The sequence below is a fragment of the Pristiophorus japonicus genome, chromosome 9 (assembly GCF_044704955.1).
Source record: "Pristiophorus japonicus isolate sPriJap1 chromosome 9, sPriJap1.hap1, whole genome shotgun sequence".
Classification (NCBI taxonomy): Eukaryota; Metazoa; Chordata; class Chondrichthyes; family Pristiophoridae; genus Pristiophorus; species Pristiophorus japonicus.
Window position 1 is genome coordinate 149,788,266 of NC_091985.1, and position 18,613 is coordinate 149,806,878.

Below are 18,613 nucleotides of genomic sequence, written 5' to 3' on the forward strand. Positions count from 1 at the left end.
GACGTCAGATCCAGTTTAGTGAACGACTTCCCCCTGGCTAGCGTTGCAAACAGGTCATCAGCCTTCGGTAACAGGTATTGATCCTGTTTCAAAACTCGGTTGATCGTAACCTTGTCATCTCCACAAATCCTGACAGTGACATCACTCTTCAACACAGGAACAATGGATCTGGCCCATTCGTTAAATTCGACCGGTGATATGACCCCTTCACGCTGGAGTCTGTCCAGTTCGATTTCGACCTTATCCCTCATCATGTACGGAACCGCCCGAGCTTTATGATGGATGGGTCTTGAATCCGAGTCCACATGGATCTGCACCTTGGCTCGCATGACATTGCCGATGCCTGGTTCAAACAGCGAGGGGAACTTGCTCAGCGCTTGAGCACATGGAGTATCAACCTCCGACGACAACGCTTTGATATCGTTCCAATTCCAATTTATTTTTTCTAGCCATTTCCTGCCGAACAGCATTGGACCATTGCCTGGAACAATCCATAATGGTAAATCATGAACTGCACCATCATACGACATCTTGACTACTGCACTGCCAATTACCATTATGAGTTCTTTAGTGTACGTACGCAACTTGGCATTGACTGGACTCAGCTTAGTCCTCACAGCCTTAGTATCCCACTGCTTGTCGAACATCCTCTGGCTCATTATTGATTGACTCGCACCCGTGTCCAATTCCATCGGTACCGGCACACCGTTAAGTTTCACATTAATCATTGTCGGTTGGCTCTTTGTTAGGAACGAACACAGTCCATACACTTCCTCCTCTGGTATCTCGAATTGCATATCCGGATTCTCGCTATACTGGTCATCATCCTCCACGTGGTGTGTCGCAGCACGCTTGCTCAGTTGCGGACACATGCGCTGGAGATGCCCGAGTCTCGAACAGCCTTTACAAATGTACTGTTTAAACCGACACTGATGAGCCCGATGATTGCCCCCACAACGCCAACACGGTGAAATCGGATTCATTCCCGTTGGCAGACTTTGGGCAGCCACAGGTTTCGCATACGCAGTCGTGTAGACCATACCATATGCAGCTTTGCCAAACTACGATACAATCTTGTTTACAGTACTTACCGAGCTCCGATTTTTCGATGATATCTGGTTTAAGTTTTTATCCGTCATCATGCATGCCTGGGCAATCGTGATGGTCTTGCTCAAATCCTGCATCTCCGCCGCCAGTAGCTTACGCAGGATCACCTCGTGGTTTATGCTGATCACAAAGAAGTCCCCCAGCATGTCTTCCAACACGTTTTCGAACTTACATGGTCCAGCTAGACGTCTTAGGTCAGCAACGAATTCCAACACATCCTGGCCCTCAGAACGAGCGTGCTTGTAGAATCGATATTGTGAGATAATGATGCCTTCTTCTGGTTTGAGATGGTCACGTACCAGAGCACACAATTCCTCATAGTCCTTGTCCGTTGGACTGTAGGCGAGAGAAGATTCTTTATGAGTCCATAGATTTTCAGACCACAAATCTGAGGAAGACCGCCCTGCGCCTAACTACATCAGTGGGTTCCTCCATTTTATTGGCCACGAAGTACTGGCCCAGGCAAGCTACACAATCTGCCCTGTCCTCTGCCTCCATGAATCTCTCCAAAATTCGAATTGTGCTTATTTTTGCATGCGAAGGTTCTTAAGTTATCTCGTCGCCAAATGTTATGTATGTAATAACTCGATAGACTGAATACTATAAACTAACACAGGTACAAACCTGGCTCTGCTTTTTTAGGGCCCAAAGTGATTACATTATATGATGGCTTGCCTTTTATACCTGGGCCGCACACATGTGCGTACAGCCCAATGACCTCTCACAGTGGCGCCACCTGGTGGCTAGTAACCCCAAGCATACATACATGACAAGCCCCATACAAACGATTGCTAACTTCTGCTAAATTGGGCTTTAGTGCCCCAGGCAGGAAGGGGGCGGTAAATGAGGCGTTAATGATCTCAGTGGGGCACTGCAGGGGCATGAATAGCAGAGCGTTACCCAATTTCAGGTAACTTATATTCAGCAATCATCCTTTAATACTTGACACTGGCTGATTCCAGCTCTTAAAGGGGAGGTTATATCAAGTTGCACGTGCTCATTTTCAGCAGTGCTGCATTTGAGGGCGAGCTGTGAGCTGATGCAACAACTTTCTGGGATGGCTGCTGCAAATCCTGCAGGAAGGGAGAGGGCAAGGCGATTCAATGACGTGGCTCTGGAGGCATTGCTGGGGGCAGTGGAGACAAAGAGGGATGCACTGTTCCCCGCACCTGGAAGGAGGCCATTGCCAGAGGTCTTCAGGGCCATGTGGAGAGAAGTGGCCAAGGAGGTGTCGGCCAGCACTGTAGTCAATCGAACCCTCACATGGTGCCGGAAGAAGTTCAACAACCGTAATCGGATTATGAAGGTGAGTGCATGCTTCCACAACTCCTACAAACCAGCCTCTTAAACTCTGTCTGTGCACACTGCAAAAACCATCACTCTCCCACCACTGACCCACTAAACATGTGCAGCTGCTCAAACTCACATCCTCATCTCATGCCTTGCCTACATTCAGAAGTATTCAACAACGGCAGTCATATCTCCCACATACATAGCTGGACTCTTACTCACACAAATTCCTTTCTTTTGCCGGCCAAAATGGCATATAATCGGAGGGAGCAACAGAGGATTGGTGGGGGTGAATCTCCACTGTCTGACCTGGAGAAGTGAGTCCTGCGGCTGATTGGCCTGCAGATGGTACACGCTGTGGCCAGTGGAGTTGTCGACCCCGCTAGCAACAACCGTATCTTTATCCCCACTCCTTTTCTCATCCCACTTCCCCATCGCACCCGAAGGCTTTATCACTTTCCAGCTCCTGATACTGTCTGCCTTCCTTGCTCCATTCCTGTCCCCCTGCCCTCACCTTTACCAGAGTCTTGTGTCATTTATGCTTTCAGATTATTAGCAAGTAGATGTGCAACATGTACCTGAGCCCCCACCCCCCTTACACTGACGAGGGAGAAAAGGAGGAGGACCCAAGCACTGCCGCATTGCATCTCTCACCTGCAGACACCAATTCAGAGACCGACACTACGCGGTTCTTAGAGGTTAGCTTAGGAGAGGGGTCTGCATTGGGTGATAATCAGCGAGCTGCAGCAAGGTCAGTGGGAAAGGATAGTTCGGGAGCCAGCTCCCTGGAGGGAGATTTCGCGCATGAGTTCTGCTCAGGTAAGGATCCCGATAGGGAGGTGTTCACAAGAAGAGTGATGGCCCTGTACTCTGACATGATAGGTGCAATGGCACGGGTGCCCGAGAGCCTCTCAGCAATGGTAAAGAGTGTAGAGGAGTCCGCCTCCAACATTGCACAGAGCTCTGCCCACACCATGGAGCCCATCATTTCCAGTCCACAGACGATAGTGGACTCCCAGAGAGACCGTGCGGATCCAGACCTCATTATTCATGTCATGGGTGATGTGGCAGCTTCCACTGCAGCACAGGCGGAAGCAACGCAATGCCTTAGTGCTGTAATACAGACAATGGTTGGTGGCATCGAGTCTCAGACTGCTTTCATGCAGTCTCAGCTAGATGCCATGCGTGGTCTGACTGCTGCCATTGCCGCTGAGTCCACCACAGTCCACCGGGGATCTCACGGTGTCGTAGCAGGCCACCAATCTGTGCCCCAGCAGATTGGTGGGGATGCTGAAGTTCTGCCCTGGGGAAGTGGCAGTGGGTCAGTGGAGCAGGAACATGCTGTCCTCTCTCAGGATGACAGCATTCCTGAGCCCACCACTGTCTCTCCACCATTGTACTTGGCGGTGCCTGTCACCCAGCCAGCCCAGACTGCCGCCGCCAGCCTGATTTAGTGCAGTCTACAGCGGGCCTCCAGGCCCAGAGCTGGTCGAGGGCATCCTGCAAGGCCATCTCTGGTCTCAGGCACTGACACTCAGCAGCCTTCCACCAGCCCTGCTGCAGCTACAGGGGACACACTGCAGAGGAGCTCTAGAATAGGTAAACCGAGTGTTAAGAGGGGATATAAGGTATTGCACAAGGGTGATTCTTAAATATAATTGCCGTTTATGATACTGTTAAATGTTATGAGATAAATTTTATTTGGATTATTGCATCTTTGGTGGTGTCTCTCATTTCAGTTTTGGGGCTATGGCATGGAAGGGTAACTTGATGTGCTGATAGCGACATACAGAGCAACCGGGAAGTGGGATGGAATTCACTGGAACTGAAGTCTGTTGAAAGTCCTTGCAGAATTAAGATTGAATGGCTGCCTCCTCCATTGCTGCTGTTGCTGCTCCTTCTCATCCTCCTCCTGAGGTGGTGGAGCCATGCCTGGTGGCAATGGCTGCGCCCTCATGATGGTCAAGTTGTGCAGCATGCAACAGACGATGACGAAAAGGGTCATCCCCTCAGCTGAGTACTGTAGGGCTCCTCCCGAACGGTCAAGGCAGCAGAACCATTGCTTGAACACTCCAATGGTCTACTCAATGATGTCCCTGGTGGCAGCATGGCTGTCATTATAGGAGTGCTGGGCAGGAGGGGTGGAGTTGCGGAGGGGAGTCATGAACCAGGTGGAGAGCGGATAGCCCTTGTCTCCGAGCAGCCAGCCACGAGCTTGATGTAGTGGCTGGAAGAGAGCTGGCACACCAGTTTGGTGCAGGATGAATGCATCGTGGCTGATGCCAAGATAGCGGGCATTGACGGTAAGGATTCTGCATGTGTGGTCGCACACCAATTACACATTCAGTGAGTGGTAGCCTTTGCGGTTACGGAATACCTCAGGATTGGTATGCGGTGCCCGCAAAGCGACATGGGTGCAGTCAATGGCGCCCTGCACCATGGGGAACCCCGCTATCCTGCTAAAGCCACATGCACGCTCGTGCTGCTTCTCACTGGTCATGGGGAAGGAAATGTATTCCTTCTCCTTCTTGTACAGAGCGTCTGTGACCTTGCGGATGGAGCAATGGACGTCAAATTAGGAGATGTTGGAGGTGTTTCCTGTCACACACTGGAAGGATCTGCTGGCATAGAAATTGAGCGCAATGGTGACCTTGACTGAGAGAACTCTCTTCACCCTGGTCTGAGGCTCGAGGTCTGGTTGCAGGAGGTGGCAGAGCTCTGTGACCATGTCCTTGGTGAAGCACAGCCTTTGAACACACTGTTCCTCAGTGAAACTGATGTAGGAGAACTGCTGCCAGAAAACCCCATGACGGTAAGGTCTCCTGTAGACAGCCATGTTGGGCCTCCTCCCTCTGGCTGCATTTTGATGCCTTTTTCTCTGCCTTTCTCTCTGCCTAAGTTGCCTCTGACGGTGACGTCGGAGCAGGAGGTCGAGTGCCAACACAGCCCACATGAAACAATATCAACGTTGCTGTTTCAAATCTGCCCTCAATGAAAGACAGGAATGTTTAACAGCCAGAACACTCCTTCAACTCAAAATTGCTGAAATCTGTCAAAAAGCCTGTCTGCCTACGTAGAAGTAAGCTGCAAGCAGTAATGGCCGACTAAAATTTTTTCCAAAGGTGGCGCCTTTAAATAGCCTTCCTCCAGTCGACTCCTGACTGAAACTCAACAGCTGAAGCTGCCGTTCTCAGTGCCAGGTGGGAACACAGGGGGTATGACTGAATTTAGCTTCCAGGCCAGTAATGGGGCGCTGCGCGCAGTGATGACGCCATCATCGCTGGGTACAATCGAGCGGGGCGCTACCTGTTAGTGCCGCCACAAAGCCCCCGCCTAATTTAGCAGAAGGTGCTGTTCTCGCCGCGCCTGGACAAAACCTAATTTGCTCCCTGTTGGTGCCTCCCATTAGCACCCGTGGGGGGGCGCTAAGTACCAGCATTTTGCCCCCCAGATGCTCTCTCTTGCTCCTTCCGTGTCTTAGTGCAGATTCCTTCCTGTAGGACACATACATCAGAATTGGTATTTGGTATTTCCTGTCCTCTCAACAGAAATAATGCAAATAAATGCACACATCTGTGCTTGTTTGCAAATTTATCTGTCCTATTAGTCCTGACTAATATCCAAAATATTGCATCTCGATATTATTGCAATAGTACACTTTCTGCCTGTTGCACTTCAGATGCAACATTTCCTGTCATCCTGTGTTACACTCTGGTGTCACACATGTGTTAAGTAAATGTCTGCACTGGGAAGATGTTCCCAACTAAACCAGTAACAAAGGAGGCCACAGTTTAAGCATGCACAAGAGTGTAGGGATTCCCAGCATGCATCGAGATGATTCTTTCAGCGTAAAACTTGAGGGCTCTTTCCTCATACTGAAATAGGATTTCTGAGTTTCTTTGTTTTTTGATCAATGGTCTATAAAACAATTGGAGTATTAATTTAAAAAAATGTTAACATGTTTTATTAAATCTATTATCAAGTCCTTTACTCTTATATTGGAGAGAGAGAGCGAGAAAACCCGTGTGCCTGCCTCCTTTGCAGTGCTGTGACAAAGCATGATATAATTCAATATTTTGGGGTTAAAACTTGATAACATAAACCATGAACTTTAGGACTTTCGGGTGAAGTAAATGAAGTTTAGTTGTGGAAAATTCTGGAAAATGCTGAAAATCTAAGCAGGTCAGGCAGCATCGGGTCACCCAAAACGTTAACTCTGCTTTCTCTCCGCAGATGTTGCCTGACCTGCTGAGGGTGCCAGCATTTTCTGTTTTTATTCCAGATTCTGCATCTGCAGTATTTTGCTTTTGTGTTGTGAAAATTCTAGATGTTTTTTAATGAAAGAGAGGAAAACTGACCATTCAGAGCATGTTAGAACTTGTTGTTTCTATTTGTTAGAACTCTACAAGACTGAGTACTGTGAGCTAAAACTGATGTGACCTTAGTCTCTTTAATACAACTCCAGAGTGCCTAAGTAGCATGGCAGACAACCTTTTATACTCTCTTGCACGAGGTATGCAGGTGACCCTTGGGCCTCCAACAGTTGCGCCCTCTGGTGGCAAGTCTTACACAGTTACAATGTTTACATACATGACATCACTCCCCCCCCCCCCAAAAGTGTTTTATACAAATTATTTACAAGTTGAAACGATCCGGGGCCCTACGCTCCCTGGTTGATCGTCTGAGTTCAAACTCTGGCATGAGTGAGTTGGTCGGACCATTGCTGCACTGTGGCACGGCTGGTCTGACAGGACTGTTGGGAATGGTGGGTTCATCCTCTTGATTGACTGCGAGGTCGATTGCTGGTTGGGTTTGTGTTGGTGGGTCGATGATGGTGATGTCCTCTTCAGGTTATTCCTGGTTGTCGATGAACCGCAGTTTGGTCTGATCCAAATGCTTTCTGCACGTTTGTTCATTCAATAGTTTGACTATAAACACTCTATTCCCCTACTTGGCCATGACAGTGCCAGCGACCCATTTAGGGCCATGACCATAATTCAGGACAAACAAAGGGTCGTTAACATCAATGTCACGCGATACAGCCGCGCGATTGTGGTACATGTTTTGTCGGTGATGCTGGGTTTCCACATGATCATTTAGGTCCAAGTGGACTCGGGAGAGCCTGGTTTTGAGGGCTCTCTTCATTAACAATTCTGCAGGGGGAACCCCAGTGAGCGAGTGGAGTCATGTCCGGTAGCTGAGCAGAACCCAAGATAAGCGGGTCTGCAAGGAGCCTCCCATCATGCGTTTCAAGCTCTGCTTGATAGTTTGGATTGCCCGTTCCGCTTGACCGTTGGATGCAGGCTTTGACGGGGCAGACCTGACATGCTTGATGCCTTGCAGGTCATAAACTTGTTGAATTCCGAGCTGGTGAAACACAGTCCATTGTCACTGACAACGACGTTGGGCAAACCATGGGTGGCGAACATAGCCCGGAGGCTTTCAATGGTGGCAGTGGATGTGCTGGATGACATGATTACGCATTCAATCCATTTAGAGTAAGCGTCCACTACAACTAAAAACATCTTTCTGAGAAAGGGGCCAGCAAAATCTACGTGGATCCTGGACCACGGTTTGAAGGGCCATGACCACAGACTCAATGGAGCTTCTCTTGGTGCATTGCTCAGTTGTGAGCACGTGTTGCACTGGTGTACGCATGACTAAGTCCGAGTCAATGCCAGGCCACCAAACATGCGACCTGGCTATAGCCTTCGTCATGACTATGTCTGGATGTGTGTTGTGTAAGTCGCGTATAAACGTTTCGCTGCCTTTTTTGGCAAAACCACGCGATTATCCCATAAGAGACTATCCGACTGGATGGACATTTCATCTTTGCGTCGGTGAAATGGCTTAATTTCATCTAGCATTTAACTGGGAACGGCCGACCAGCTCCCATTGAGGACGTAACTTTTTACAAGTGATAGCATAGGATCCTGGCTGGTCCAGGTCCTGATCTGGCGAGCAGTGACAGGTGACCCCACACTCTCAAAAGCATCCATGACCAGAAGCAAGTCTGCGGGCTGCGCCATTTCCACCCCGGTAGTGGGCAATGATAGCCGACTGAGGGCATCAGCACAATTCTCCATGCCTGGTCTGTAGCGGACAATGTTAGTGCCCATCTTTGGATGCGAGACAAAGCGTTGGTGTTTATATATTTGCTTTCTGAAAACAGTGAAATGAGCCGTTTGTGGTCGGTTTCAAGCTCAAACCGAAGTCCAATTGGTGCATTTTCTTAATCCCATATACACATGCTACCGCCTCTTTCTCGACCATACTGTAGGCTCTCTCAGCCCTAGACAGACTTCTAGCCGCGTATGCAACCGGTTGAAGTTTGCCCGATACATTGGTTTGCTGTAACACACAGCCAACCCCATACAAAGATGCATCACAAGCTTGCACTAATCGTTTACACGGGTCATACAGTACAAGTAACTTATTGGAACAAAGTAGGTCTCTGGCCTTCTCAAAAGCTGTCTCTTGAGATTTACCCCAAACCCTTACATAGCAACATGTGCAATGGTTCCAGCAAAGTGCTTAACCCGGGTAGAAAGTTACCAAAATAGTTGAAGAGTCCCAGGAACGAACATTGTTACATCACATTCTGTGGTCTGGATGCATTCTTGATGGCCTCTGACTTTGAGTCCGTGGGTCTGATGCCATCTGTCTCTTTCTCCCCCAAAATTCGACCTTTGGCGCCAAGAAAACACACTTGGAGCATTTCAGCCTGAGTCCCACTTTGTCTAGTCGACTTAGAACCTCTTCCAGGTTGTGCAGGTGTTCGGTGGTGTCACGACTGATGATCAGGATGTCATCTTGAAACACAATGGTGCGCGGAACCGATTTCAGCAGACTCTCCATGTTCCTCTGGAAGATGGCAGCAGCCAAGCGAATCCCAAAAAAGCACCTGTTGTATATAAACAGTCCTTTGTGCGTGTTGGTGCACGTCAATCTTTTCGAAGATTCAGCCAGCTCCTGTGTCATGTAGGTGGAGGTTAGGTCCAACTTGGTGAACGACTTCCCCCCTGCTAACGTTGCGAACAGGTCATCTGCCTTGGGTAGCAGGTACTGGTCCTGTAACGAGACTCTGTTAATCATTACCTTGTAGTCTCCGCAGATTCTGACTGTGCCATCGCTTTTCAACACCGGAACAATCGGACTGGCCCACGCGTTGAACTCGACTGGCAATATGATTCCCTCTCATTGAAGTCTGTCCAGTTCGATCTCGACTTTCACCCTCATCATATATGGAACCGCTCGAGCCTTGTGATGAATGGGCCTTGCATCGGAGACGAGATGGATCTACACTTGGCGCCTGTGAAGTTGCCGATGCCTGGTTCAAATAGCGACAAAAACTTGCTCAGCACTTGGGTGTACGAGACATCATCCACTGAAGATAGTGCTTTGATGTTGTCTCAGTTCCATCGAATCTTTCCCAGCCAGCTTCTGCCGAATAGCATTGGGCCATCGCCTGGTACAATCCACAGTGATAAATCCATCATACGATACCTTAACTGCCGCACTGCCAATGACTGGTATGAACTCTTTGGTGTAGGTACGCAGCTTTTTCTGAATCGGGCTCAGTTTGGGCCTTTGTGCCTTGTTGTCCCACAGTTTCTCAAAAGCCTTCTGGCTCATAATTGACTGACTCGCCCCTGTGTCCAACTCCATTGATACCGGAATACCATTCAATTTGACTTTCAGCATAATAGGAGGGCTCTTGGTGGTGAAGGTGTGTACCCCATACACTTGTTCCTCGGGTTGAGTTGCCACTTTTGTTTGTTTTGCGTGATCCGCGCTGGATCGATCATCCTCTGCCGACTCTGCCACGTAGTGAGTCGCAGCACTCTCGCACATTTGCTGGAGGTGCCCCATTGTTTCGCAGCCTTTGCACATGTAGTGCTTGAATCGACATTGATGGGCTCGATGATTACCCCCGCAGCGCCATTATGGTGCTAATGGATTTGGATTCACGCCCAATGGATGACTCTGAATCATCCTAGGTCTTGCAGCTGCAGACGTGTAGGCCCTGACATATGCAGTTCTGCCTGCTAACGATGTTATTTTATGCATAGTACTTGTTGGTGAGCTTCGATGCTGGGAAGATAGCTGTCTGGTATTATCGCTCGTGGATATGAATGCCTGGGCTATCGTAATGGCCTTGCTCAGGTCTAGGGATTCGGTGGACAGCAGCTTGCGAAGAATGACCTCATGGCCAATACCAAGCACAAAAAAGTCCCGCAGCATTTCCCCCAAAAATCCAGCAAATTCGCAAGTTCCCGCAAGGCATCTCAGGTCGGCGACATAACTCGCCATGTCCTGGCTCTTGGAGCGGTGGTGCATGTAGAAGTGATACCTGGCCATTAAGATGCTCTCTTTCGGCTTGAGGTGTTCTCGAACTAGCGTACACTACTCTGTATATGTCTTCTCCGCTGGTTTCTCCGGTGCTAGCAGATTCTTGATGAGGCCATATATTGTGAACCCACACACGGTGAGGAGAATCACCCTGCGCTAGATCGCTGTATCGTCCCCATCCAGCTCGTTGGCGCTCAACGAAGGCTTCCCAATCATCACCCTCTACAAATCTCTCTAAAATACCAACGGCAGCCATGACCGTGTGAAAGCTCGTAATCTGTTACTCGTCGCTGTAGTATCTCTGCACCTTGTTACAAACTCACACGAGGCATGTATATGTCAGACACGGTCACTCTGTGACCTTCACTTTATTCCCAGGACCAAGGAGTGCTGACCCTGGGTGGGACCTCCCCTTTTATACCTGGAAACCCAGGTGAGGAGTGTCTCCCGCAAGCTCACCCCGTGGTCAGGGTGTGCATTTCAAGGGTACAGGTACAGTGTGCATGAGTTACAGTTACATAACTATTGTCATTGCAAGATGGTGAAATACATGACAGTCGGCAATTGTTACGTATACTCCACAAGACTGAGTACTGTGAGCTAAAACTGATGTGACCTTAGTCTCTTTAATACAACTCCAGAGTGCCTAAGCAGCATGGCAGACAACCTTTTATACTCCCTTGCACAAGGTATGCAGGTGACCCTTGGCCTCCAACAATTGCGCCCTCTGGTGGCAAGTCTTACACAGTTACAATATTTACATATAAAACACTATTCCTGGCCACACTGCCAGAAGTAAGAATCACTGGAGGTAACAGTAACAATTTCAACAACACGATGAAGCACTAAATCTAAAATTATGAGGGGTTTTGATAGAGTCGATAGGGTGAAGCTGGTTCCACTGGCAGGAAGTTCGCTACCCAGAGACAATGATTTATGGTAATTGGCAAATGAACCCGGGGACGACGAGGAGACTTTTTTTTTTAACGCAGCAAGTTTGTTATGATCTGGAATGCACTAACTGAAAGGGTGGTAGCAGTAGATTCAAAAGGAAATTGGATATTTACTTGAAAAGGGAAAATTTTAAAAAGGGTCTATGGGGAAAGAGCAGGGAATTGGGACTAATTGCATAGCTCTTTCAAAAAGCCGGCACAGGCATGATGTGTCAAATGGCCTCCTGTGCCTTAAGATTTAATGATTCTGGAAATCAGTACTCAACAGACACATCAATGTGATACATTTTCATTCACTTCATATCTGTCGTCATTCAAAATAACATTGTAGAAACAGACCTAATTAGAAATCTTTTGATTCACAGGTGGGCAAATTAATTAGCGGATATTTCTGACTCCAGACAATTAGTTTTGAGTACAGATTGTTTTACCTCTGCAAAGGAAAGCTGCTCCAGATGCTTTATGTTTTGGTCAGCATCCTCACTTTCATCAAGTGTCTCTTCCTTTTCGCTTACAGCTGCCAGGCTGGAGGTGGTAGCTTTGTTAATCAAGAGCTGATGTTCGCTTCTGGGGGTGGGAAATAAGATATTTGGAAACTATGCTATTGATTCTAGACATCTGTTTTGTGTTAAAAGAGGAGTATTGATCCCATGTATCCAGAGAGGCTGGGTTTAGGAATTTCAACTCAGAAGACCAGAGTATTCTTGCAAAATGGTTTAGTTATGGTATGATGCCATCCAATTACAACACAACCAACTTGCATTTATGGAGCTCCTTTAATGTGGTAAAACGTCCCAAGGTGCTTCACAGGAGTGTTATCAGACAGCGCTAATGGTATCAGTATATGCTATTAAAATGCAAGAAAGTGTCCCAGACTTTGCTGGGGAAATAATGGTGAGTTAAATGCGCACACTGTTATTAGTGTGTAAATAATCCAGCAATATGTGGCAAGGAAGAGATTCAGAGTGACTTGCTAATCGCCACAAATTTTCCACTTCAACACTAGCCGCACAATAACAGGAGCGGGCTGACAACTCCCAATGAGTTTCAAGAAATTGCTGCATTGTGCTGTTAAAAGTACTAAACTTGCCGCAGAAAGTTAGGGCTCATACTTAATGACATAAGCGGCTGGATTTTCGGCTTTGGTGATTTCGGGGCGGTAATGGCGGCGGGGCGATAACGTTGGCGGCTGGGAATAGTTTGCGCTTCAGTCATCAAAAGTGGGCAGCTGGGCCGAGTCTGGGGCGTAGCACTAAGGGAGGAATTGCACACCTCTCTTGGGTGTTAGCATGGGAAAATCCCAAGCTAAAGAGCCAGCCCGGGAGGGCTCCGAGAGATGCCTGGGGAAGAAAAAAAAAATGAAAAAACCCTACAAAAACATTCCCAATACATAGCCCACGCCACCACAACATAAATCGCAAAAAAAATTAAAAGAGAAGACAATCAAACTTACGTTAGGATTGCATTACTTACCTCTTGGTATAGTTGGACCGCCCGATTTCCCAGGCGTTCACTGCGGGGCGTGTTTCGGGCTGAACGGGTCGGGATGGAGTCAAAAAGAGTGTCGTCGCTCTGGGGTGAAAAACAGAGCGCAATGGACCGGAAAATCCACCCCAAGGACTCTTTTAATTACAAGATTTATGTTCCTGCAATGTCACTCAACCTCCCCGACCCAGAAAGGGAACAATTGAAATTGTGGAGTTTCACGCCTGCAGGTCGAAAATTATTTCTAGAAATTTAAAACTTACATTTTTTTTTACTGTCTCTTTTATCTCTCTATCTTAATTCAACCTTTCTTTCCCTCTCTATTTCTCTTTCTGTACCTAATTTGACTCTAATTCACCCTATTTCCTTCTCCATTGTTCCGACGGTTTCTTCTTCTATCCTTAAATCTCATTGGTTAAGGAGATACTCTGTTGGTCCCGTCATTCACAAAGGTTCCAGATGCCCTGTTGCCTGCTCACATTTCCTGCAATTTGCGGCACAAAATATGTTTGAGCTGAAGAGTGAGGGAAAAAAAACGAACAAATTTGGGCATGTCACGAGATGCCCCGCTCCAGCAAATTCTGGGCCAATAATTTCTTCCGAGGAGGATAGAAAACAACAGTAAAACAGAACAGTTTGCCTGAGTGGTCATACTCACTTCAATGGTGGCATGGCTGTGGTGTCTATCTTGTAGTTAAGGAATGGGCTTGAAATTTCAACAAATTGATCAGGCTTCTTTACTTTGGGCTCTGTCAATCAGAAAAAATGTTTTAGCATTTTCCTTATATCAGTTGCCAGAAGAAGAGACTTTGATGAATATGAAAAAAACAAAAAGGTTGAAAACGATTTGTCACATGGTTGTAACAATCTTGTTTAAACAGGGGCAATTTAGTACACGTGTTTCAATGAAAGAATCACATTTTTCTTGCTCTTCGAGCAGCCAAAATGTCATTGGAGAGGATAGTGGATAATTGTAGTGCAATAGTAAAATAGTTTTCAGGTATTGTAGGTAAGTGTATGGGTATGGTAGTGTCGTGGCTATGTTACTGGATTAGAAGTTAATGGATAAAGAAGTTTCTTCTGAATCCCTTGGTGAATTTCTTGGTGACTATCTTGTATTGATGGCCTTTAGTTATGCTCTTCCCCTCAAGTGGAAACATTCTCTCTGTATCTACTCTAAAATTATGAAAAGTTTTGATAAAGACCTCTATTAGGTCACCCCCCAGCCTTTTTTCAAGCGAAAAGAGACCCAGCCTGTTCATCCTTTCCTGATAGGTATACCCTCGCATTTCTGGTATTATCCTTGTAAATCTTCTCTGCACCTCTCCAGTGCCTCTATATCCTTTTTATAATATGGCAACTAGAATTGTACGCAGTATTCCAAGTGTGGTCTAACCAAAGTTCAATACAAGTTTAGCATAACTTCACTACTTTTCAATTCTATCCCTCTAGAAATAAACCCTAGTGCCTGGCTTGCTTTTTTTTATAGCCTTGTTAACCTGTGCCACTACTTTTAGTAATTTGTATATTTGTACTCCGAGATCCCTTTACTCCTCTACCCCACCCAGACTCGTACCTTCCAAGTAATAAATAACCTCCCTATTCTTCGTACCAAAATGTAATACCTCACATTTATCTGTTTTGAAATTTATTTGCCAATTATATGCCAATTCTGTAAGTTTATTAAGGTCTCCCTGGAATTTGTTACAGTCCTCCTCAGTATTAATTATCCCCCCAATTTGGTGTTATCTGCAAATTTAGAAATTGTGTTTTTGATTCCAAAGTCTAAATTGTCAATATAAATCGTGACAACAGTGGTCCCAGCATTGATCCTTGTGGAACACTACTACCCACCTTCTGCCGCTACCTTTTATCCCTATTCTCTGCTTTCTGTCTTGAAGCCAGCTACCTATCCATTTCCAACACCGCACAGCCCGCTTCTACCTCCTTCCCAAGATCCACAAACTGGACTGCTCTGGTAGACCCATCGTTTCAGCCTGTTCTTGCCCCACGGAACTTATTGCTTCCTATCTTGACTCTATTTTTTCTCTCCTTGTCCAGTCTCTTCCCACCTACATCCGCGACTCCTCCGACGCCCTCCGTCACTAACAGTTTCCCGACCCCAACCATCTCCTTTTCACCATGGACGTCCAATCCCTCTACACCTCCATCCCCCACCAGGATAGCCTGAGGGCGCTCCGCTTCTTTCTCGAGCAGAGGCCCAGCTAGTCCCCATCCATCACCACCTTCCTCCGCCTGGCTGAACTTATTCTCACATTGAGTAACTTCTCCTTTGACTCCACTCACTTCCTCCAAATTAAAGGTCTTGCTATGGGAACCTTCATGGGTCCGAGCTATGCCTGCATTTTCGTGGGATATGTGGAACATTCTTTGTTCCAGTCCTACTCGGGTTCCCTCCCTCACCTCTTTTTCATTGATAACTGTATCGGTGCCGTTTCCTGCTCTTGCCCTGAACTTGAAAATTGCATTCACTTTGCATCCAATTTTCACCCTTCCCTCACCGTCACGTGGTCCATCTCCACCTCTTCCCTTCCCTTCCTCGACTTCTCCGTCTCCATTTTGGGGGTTAGATTATTGACAAACACTCACTATAAGCCCATTGACTCTCACAGCTACCTGGACTACACTTCCTCCCACCCCGCATCCTGTAAGGACTCCATTTCATTCTCCCGGTTTCTCCGTCACCGTCACATCTGTTCTGCCAACGCCACCTTCCACACTAGTGCCTCTGATATGTCTTCCTTTTTTCTCAACCGAGGATTCCCTTCCGTCATGGTTAACATGGCCCTCCTCTGTGTCCGTTCTATTTCCCGCACTTCTGCTCTCATCCCTTCCCCTCCCTCTCAGAACCACGACAGGTTTCCCCATGTTCTCACCTCTCACCCCTACCAGCCTCCATATTCAATAGATTCTTCTCCGCCATTTCCGCCGCCTCCAGCGTAATCCCACCACTAATCACATCTTTCCCTCCGCTCCCCTCTCAGCATTCTGAAGGGACCGCTCCCTCCGCGACACCCTGGTCCATTCCGCAGTCATCCCCAGCACCCACTCCCCTTCCCATGGCACCTTCCCGTGCAAGTGCAGGAGATGCAACACCTGCCCTTTTACCTCCTCCCTTCCCACTGTCCAGGGCCCAACATTCATTCCAGTGAAACAGTGATTTACTTGTACTTCTTTCAATTTAGTATACTGTATTCGCTGCTCACGATGTGGTCTCCTCTACATTGGGGAGACCAAACGCAGATTGGGTGATCGGTTTGCGGAACACCTCCGTTCAGTCCGTAAGCATGACCCTGAGCTTCCGGTCAACTGTCACTTTAATTCTCCGCTCCACTCCCACTCTGATCTCTCCATCCTCGGCTTCCTACACTGTTCCAATGAAGCTTAACGCAAGCTCGAGGAACAGCATCTCATCTTTCGTTTAGGCACTTTACAGCCTTCTGGACTCAACACTGAGTTCAACAATTTCAGAACATAACCTCTGCCCATTATTTTGGTCCCTTTCCTCCCATTTTTTTTACAAACCAACGCCCACCCCACCCCCAATCCCTTTTTTTCTCTCTGTATCTCATGGCAGCTGGTAATTATTCTGCCATTCACACCCCATCTACACTCATCTTTTGTTTCCTAACTTATGCCATTACCATCTCAATTTGGCCCATCATCCCTTTTGTCTCTCAAATCTTTTCTGCCTTCCACCCTATCACAGACCTCCCCTCCCCCTTTCAGTGCCCCTTGCACTTCCTAAAGAATCTCTTACATTTCAAACTTTTGTCAGTTCTGACGAAGGGTCATCGACCTGAAACATTGGGCCCAAGTTTCGGCCTCAGTTGCTCCTGATTTTTTGGAGCAACTGGTGTAGAACGGAGTATCTTAGAAATTCAAATTCTCGGCATTTAGTTTGCTCCGGTTCTAGTCAGTTAGAACAGTTTCACTTTGGATTTTTTTTTCAAAAGGGGGTGTGTCCGGCCACTTACGCTTGTTTTCAAAGTTTCGGAAGTGAAAACTTACTCCAAACTAACTTAGAATGGAATAAGTGAAGATTTTTGTACGCTCGAAAAAACCTTGTCTACACTTTAGAAAATCAGGCGTAGGTTACAAATCAGGCGTAGGGAATGGCGGGGGGGGGGGGGGGGTGGTTTAAAAGGAAGTTTACAAACATTAAACACTTCAGTTTTACAAATAAAGAGCCATCATCAATAATAAATGATAAAAACATCAATAAATCAACCAATAAATCAATCAAAAAAAATTAATAAGAAATAATTTTTTTTTTAAATCAATAAATAAAACATTTTCTACTTACCGACTGCAGCACCGGGAACCCTCCAACAGCGTGCTGGGATGCCCCCCCCCCCCAGTGTGTCTCTGTCAGTGTTTCTATCTCTCTGTCTGTCTGTGTGTGTCTCTCACTATCTGTCTGTCAGTGTCTGTGTTTCTGACAGCGAGGGGAGGGGGAGAAGGGGGGTAGAGGGAGAGAGGGGGGGCAGGAGGAGGGGAGGGAGGGAGGCAGAGGGGGAGGGAGGGAACGGGGAGGGAAGGGGAGAAGGGGGAGGGGGGAGAGAAGGGGGGGAGGAGAAGGGGAAGGGGGGGAGGAGAAGGGGAAGGGGGAAGGAGGAGAAGGGGAAGGGGGGAGGAGGAGGAGAAGGGGAAGGGGGGGAGGAGGAGGAGAAGGGGGGAGGAGAAGGAGAAGGGGGGAGGAGAAGGGGAAGGGGGAGGAGAAGGGGAAGGGGGGAGGAGGAGAACGGGAAGGGGGGGGGGAGGAGAAGGGGTAGGGGGAGGAGAAGGGGAAGGGGGAGGAGAAGGGGAAGAGGGGGAGGAGGAGAAGTGGAAGGGGGAGGAGAAGGGGAAGGGGGGAGGAGAGGAGAAGGGGAAGGGGAGGGAGGAGAGGAGAAGGGGAAGGGGGGAGAAGGGGAAAGGGGGGGAGGAGGAGGGGAAAGGGGGGAGAAGAAGGGGAAAGGGGGGAGAGGAGAAGGGGGAAAGGGGGGAGAGGAGAAGGGGGAAGGGGGGAGAGGAGAAGGGGGAAGGGGGGAGAGGAGAAGGGGGAAGGGGGGAGGAGAAGGGGGAAGGGGGGGAGAGGAGAAAGGGAAAGAGAAGGGGGGAGAAGGGGAAGGAGGGAGGGGAGAAGGGGAAGGAGGGGGGAGAAGGGGAAGGAGGGGGGAGAAGGGGAAGGAGAGGGGGGAAGGGGAAGGAGAGGGGGGGAAAGGAAAGGAGAAGGGGGGAAGGAGAAGGGGGGGAAAGGAGAAGGGGGGGAAAAGAGAAGGGGGGTGAAAGGAGAAGGGGGGAAAGGAGAAGGGGGGAGGAAAGGAGAAGGGGGGAAGAAAGGAGAAGGGGGGAAAGGAGAAGGGGGGAAAAGGAGAAGGGGGAAGGAGAAGGGGGGGAAAGGAGAAGGGGGGAAAGGAGAA

General features: G+C 48.1%; 1 protein-coding gene across 7 annotated transcripts in view; it reads right to left on the reverse strand.

Moving 5' to 3' along the window:
• Window positions 1–18,613, reverse strand: part of adgb (androglobin) — a 513,562-nt gene that overhangs the window by 315,545 nt on the left and 179,404 nt on the right. For all 7 annotated transcript variants that reach the window (XM_070889961.1, XM_070889958.1, XM_070889959.1 and 4 more), the window contains 2 exons: window positions 13,846–13,936; window positions 12,134–12,269 (listed from right to left, as the gene is read on the reverse strand). In XM_070889961.1, coding sequence (XP_070746062.1) covers window positions 12,134–12,269; window positions 13,846–13,936 — 227 coding nt within the window. The remainder of the gene's footprint in view (window positions 1–12,133; window positions 12,270–13,845; window positions 13,937–18,613) is intronic.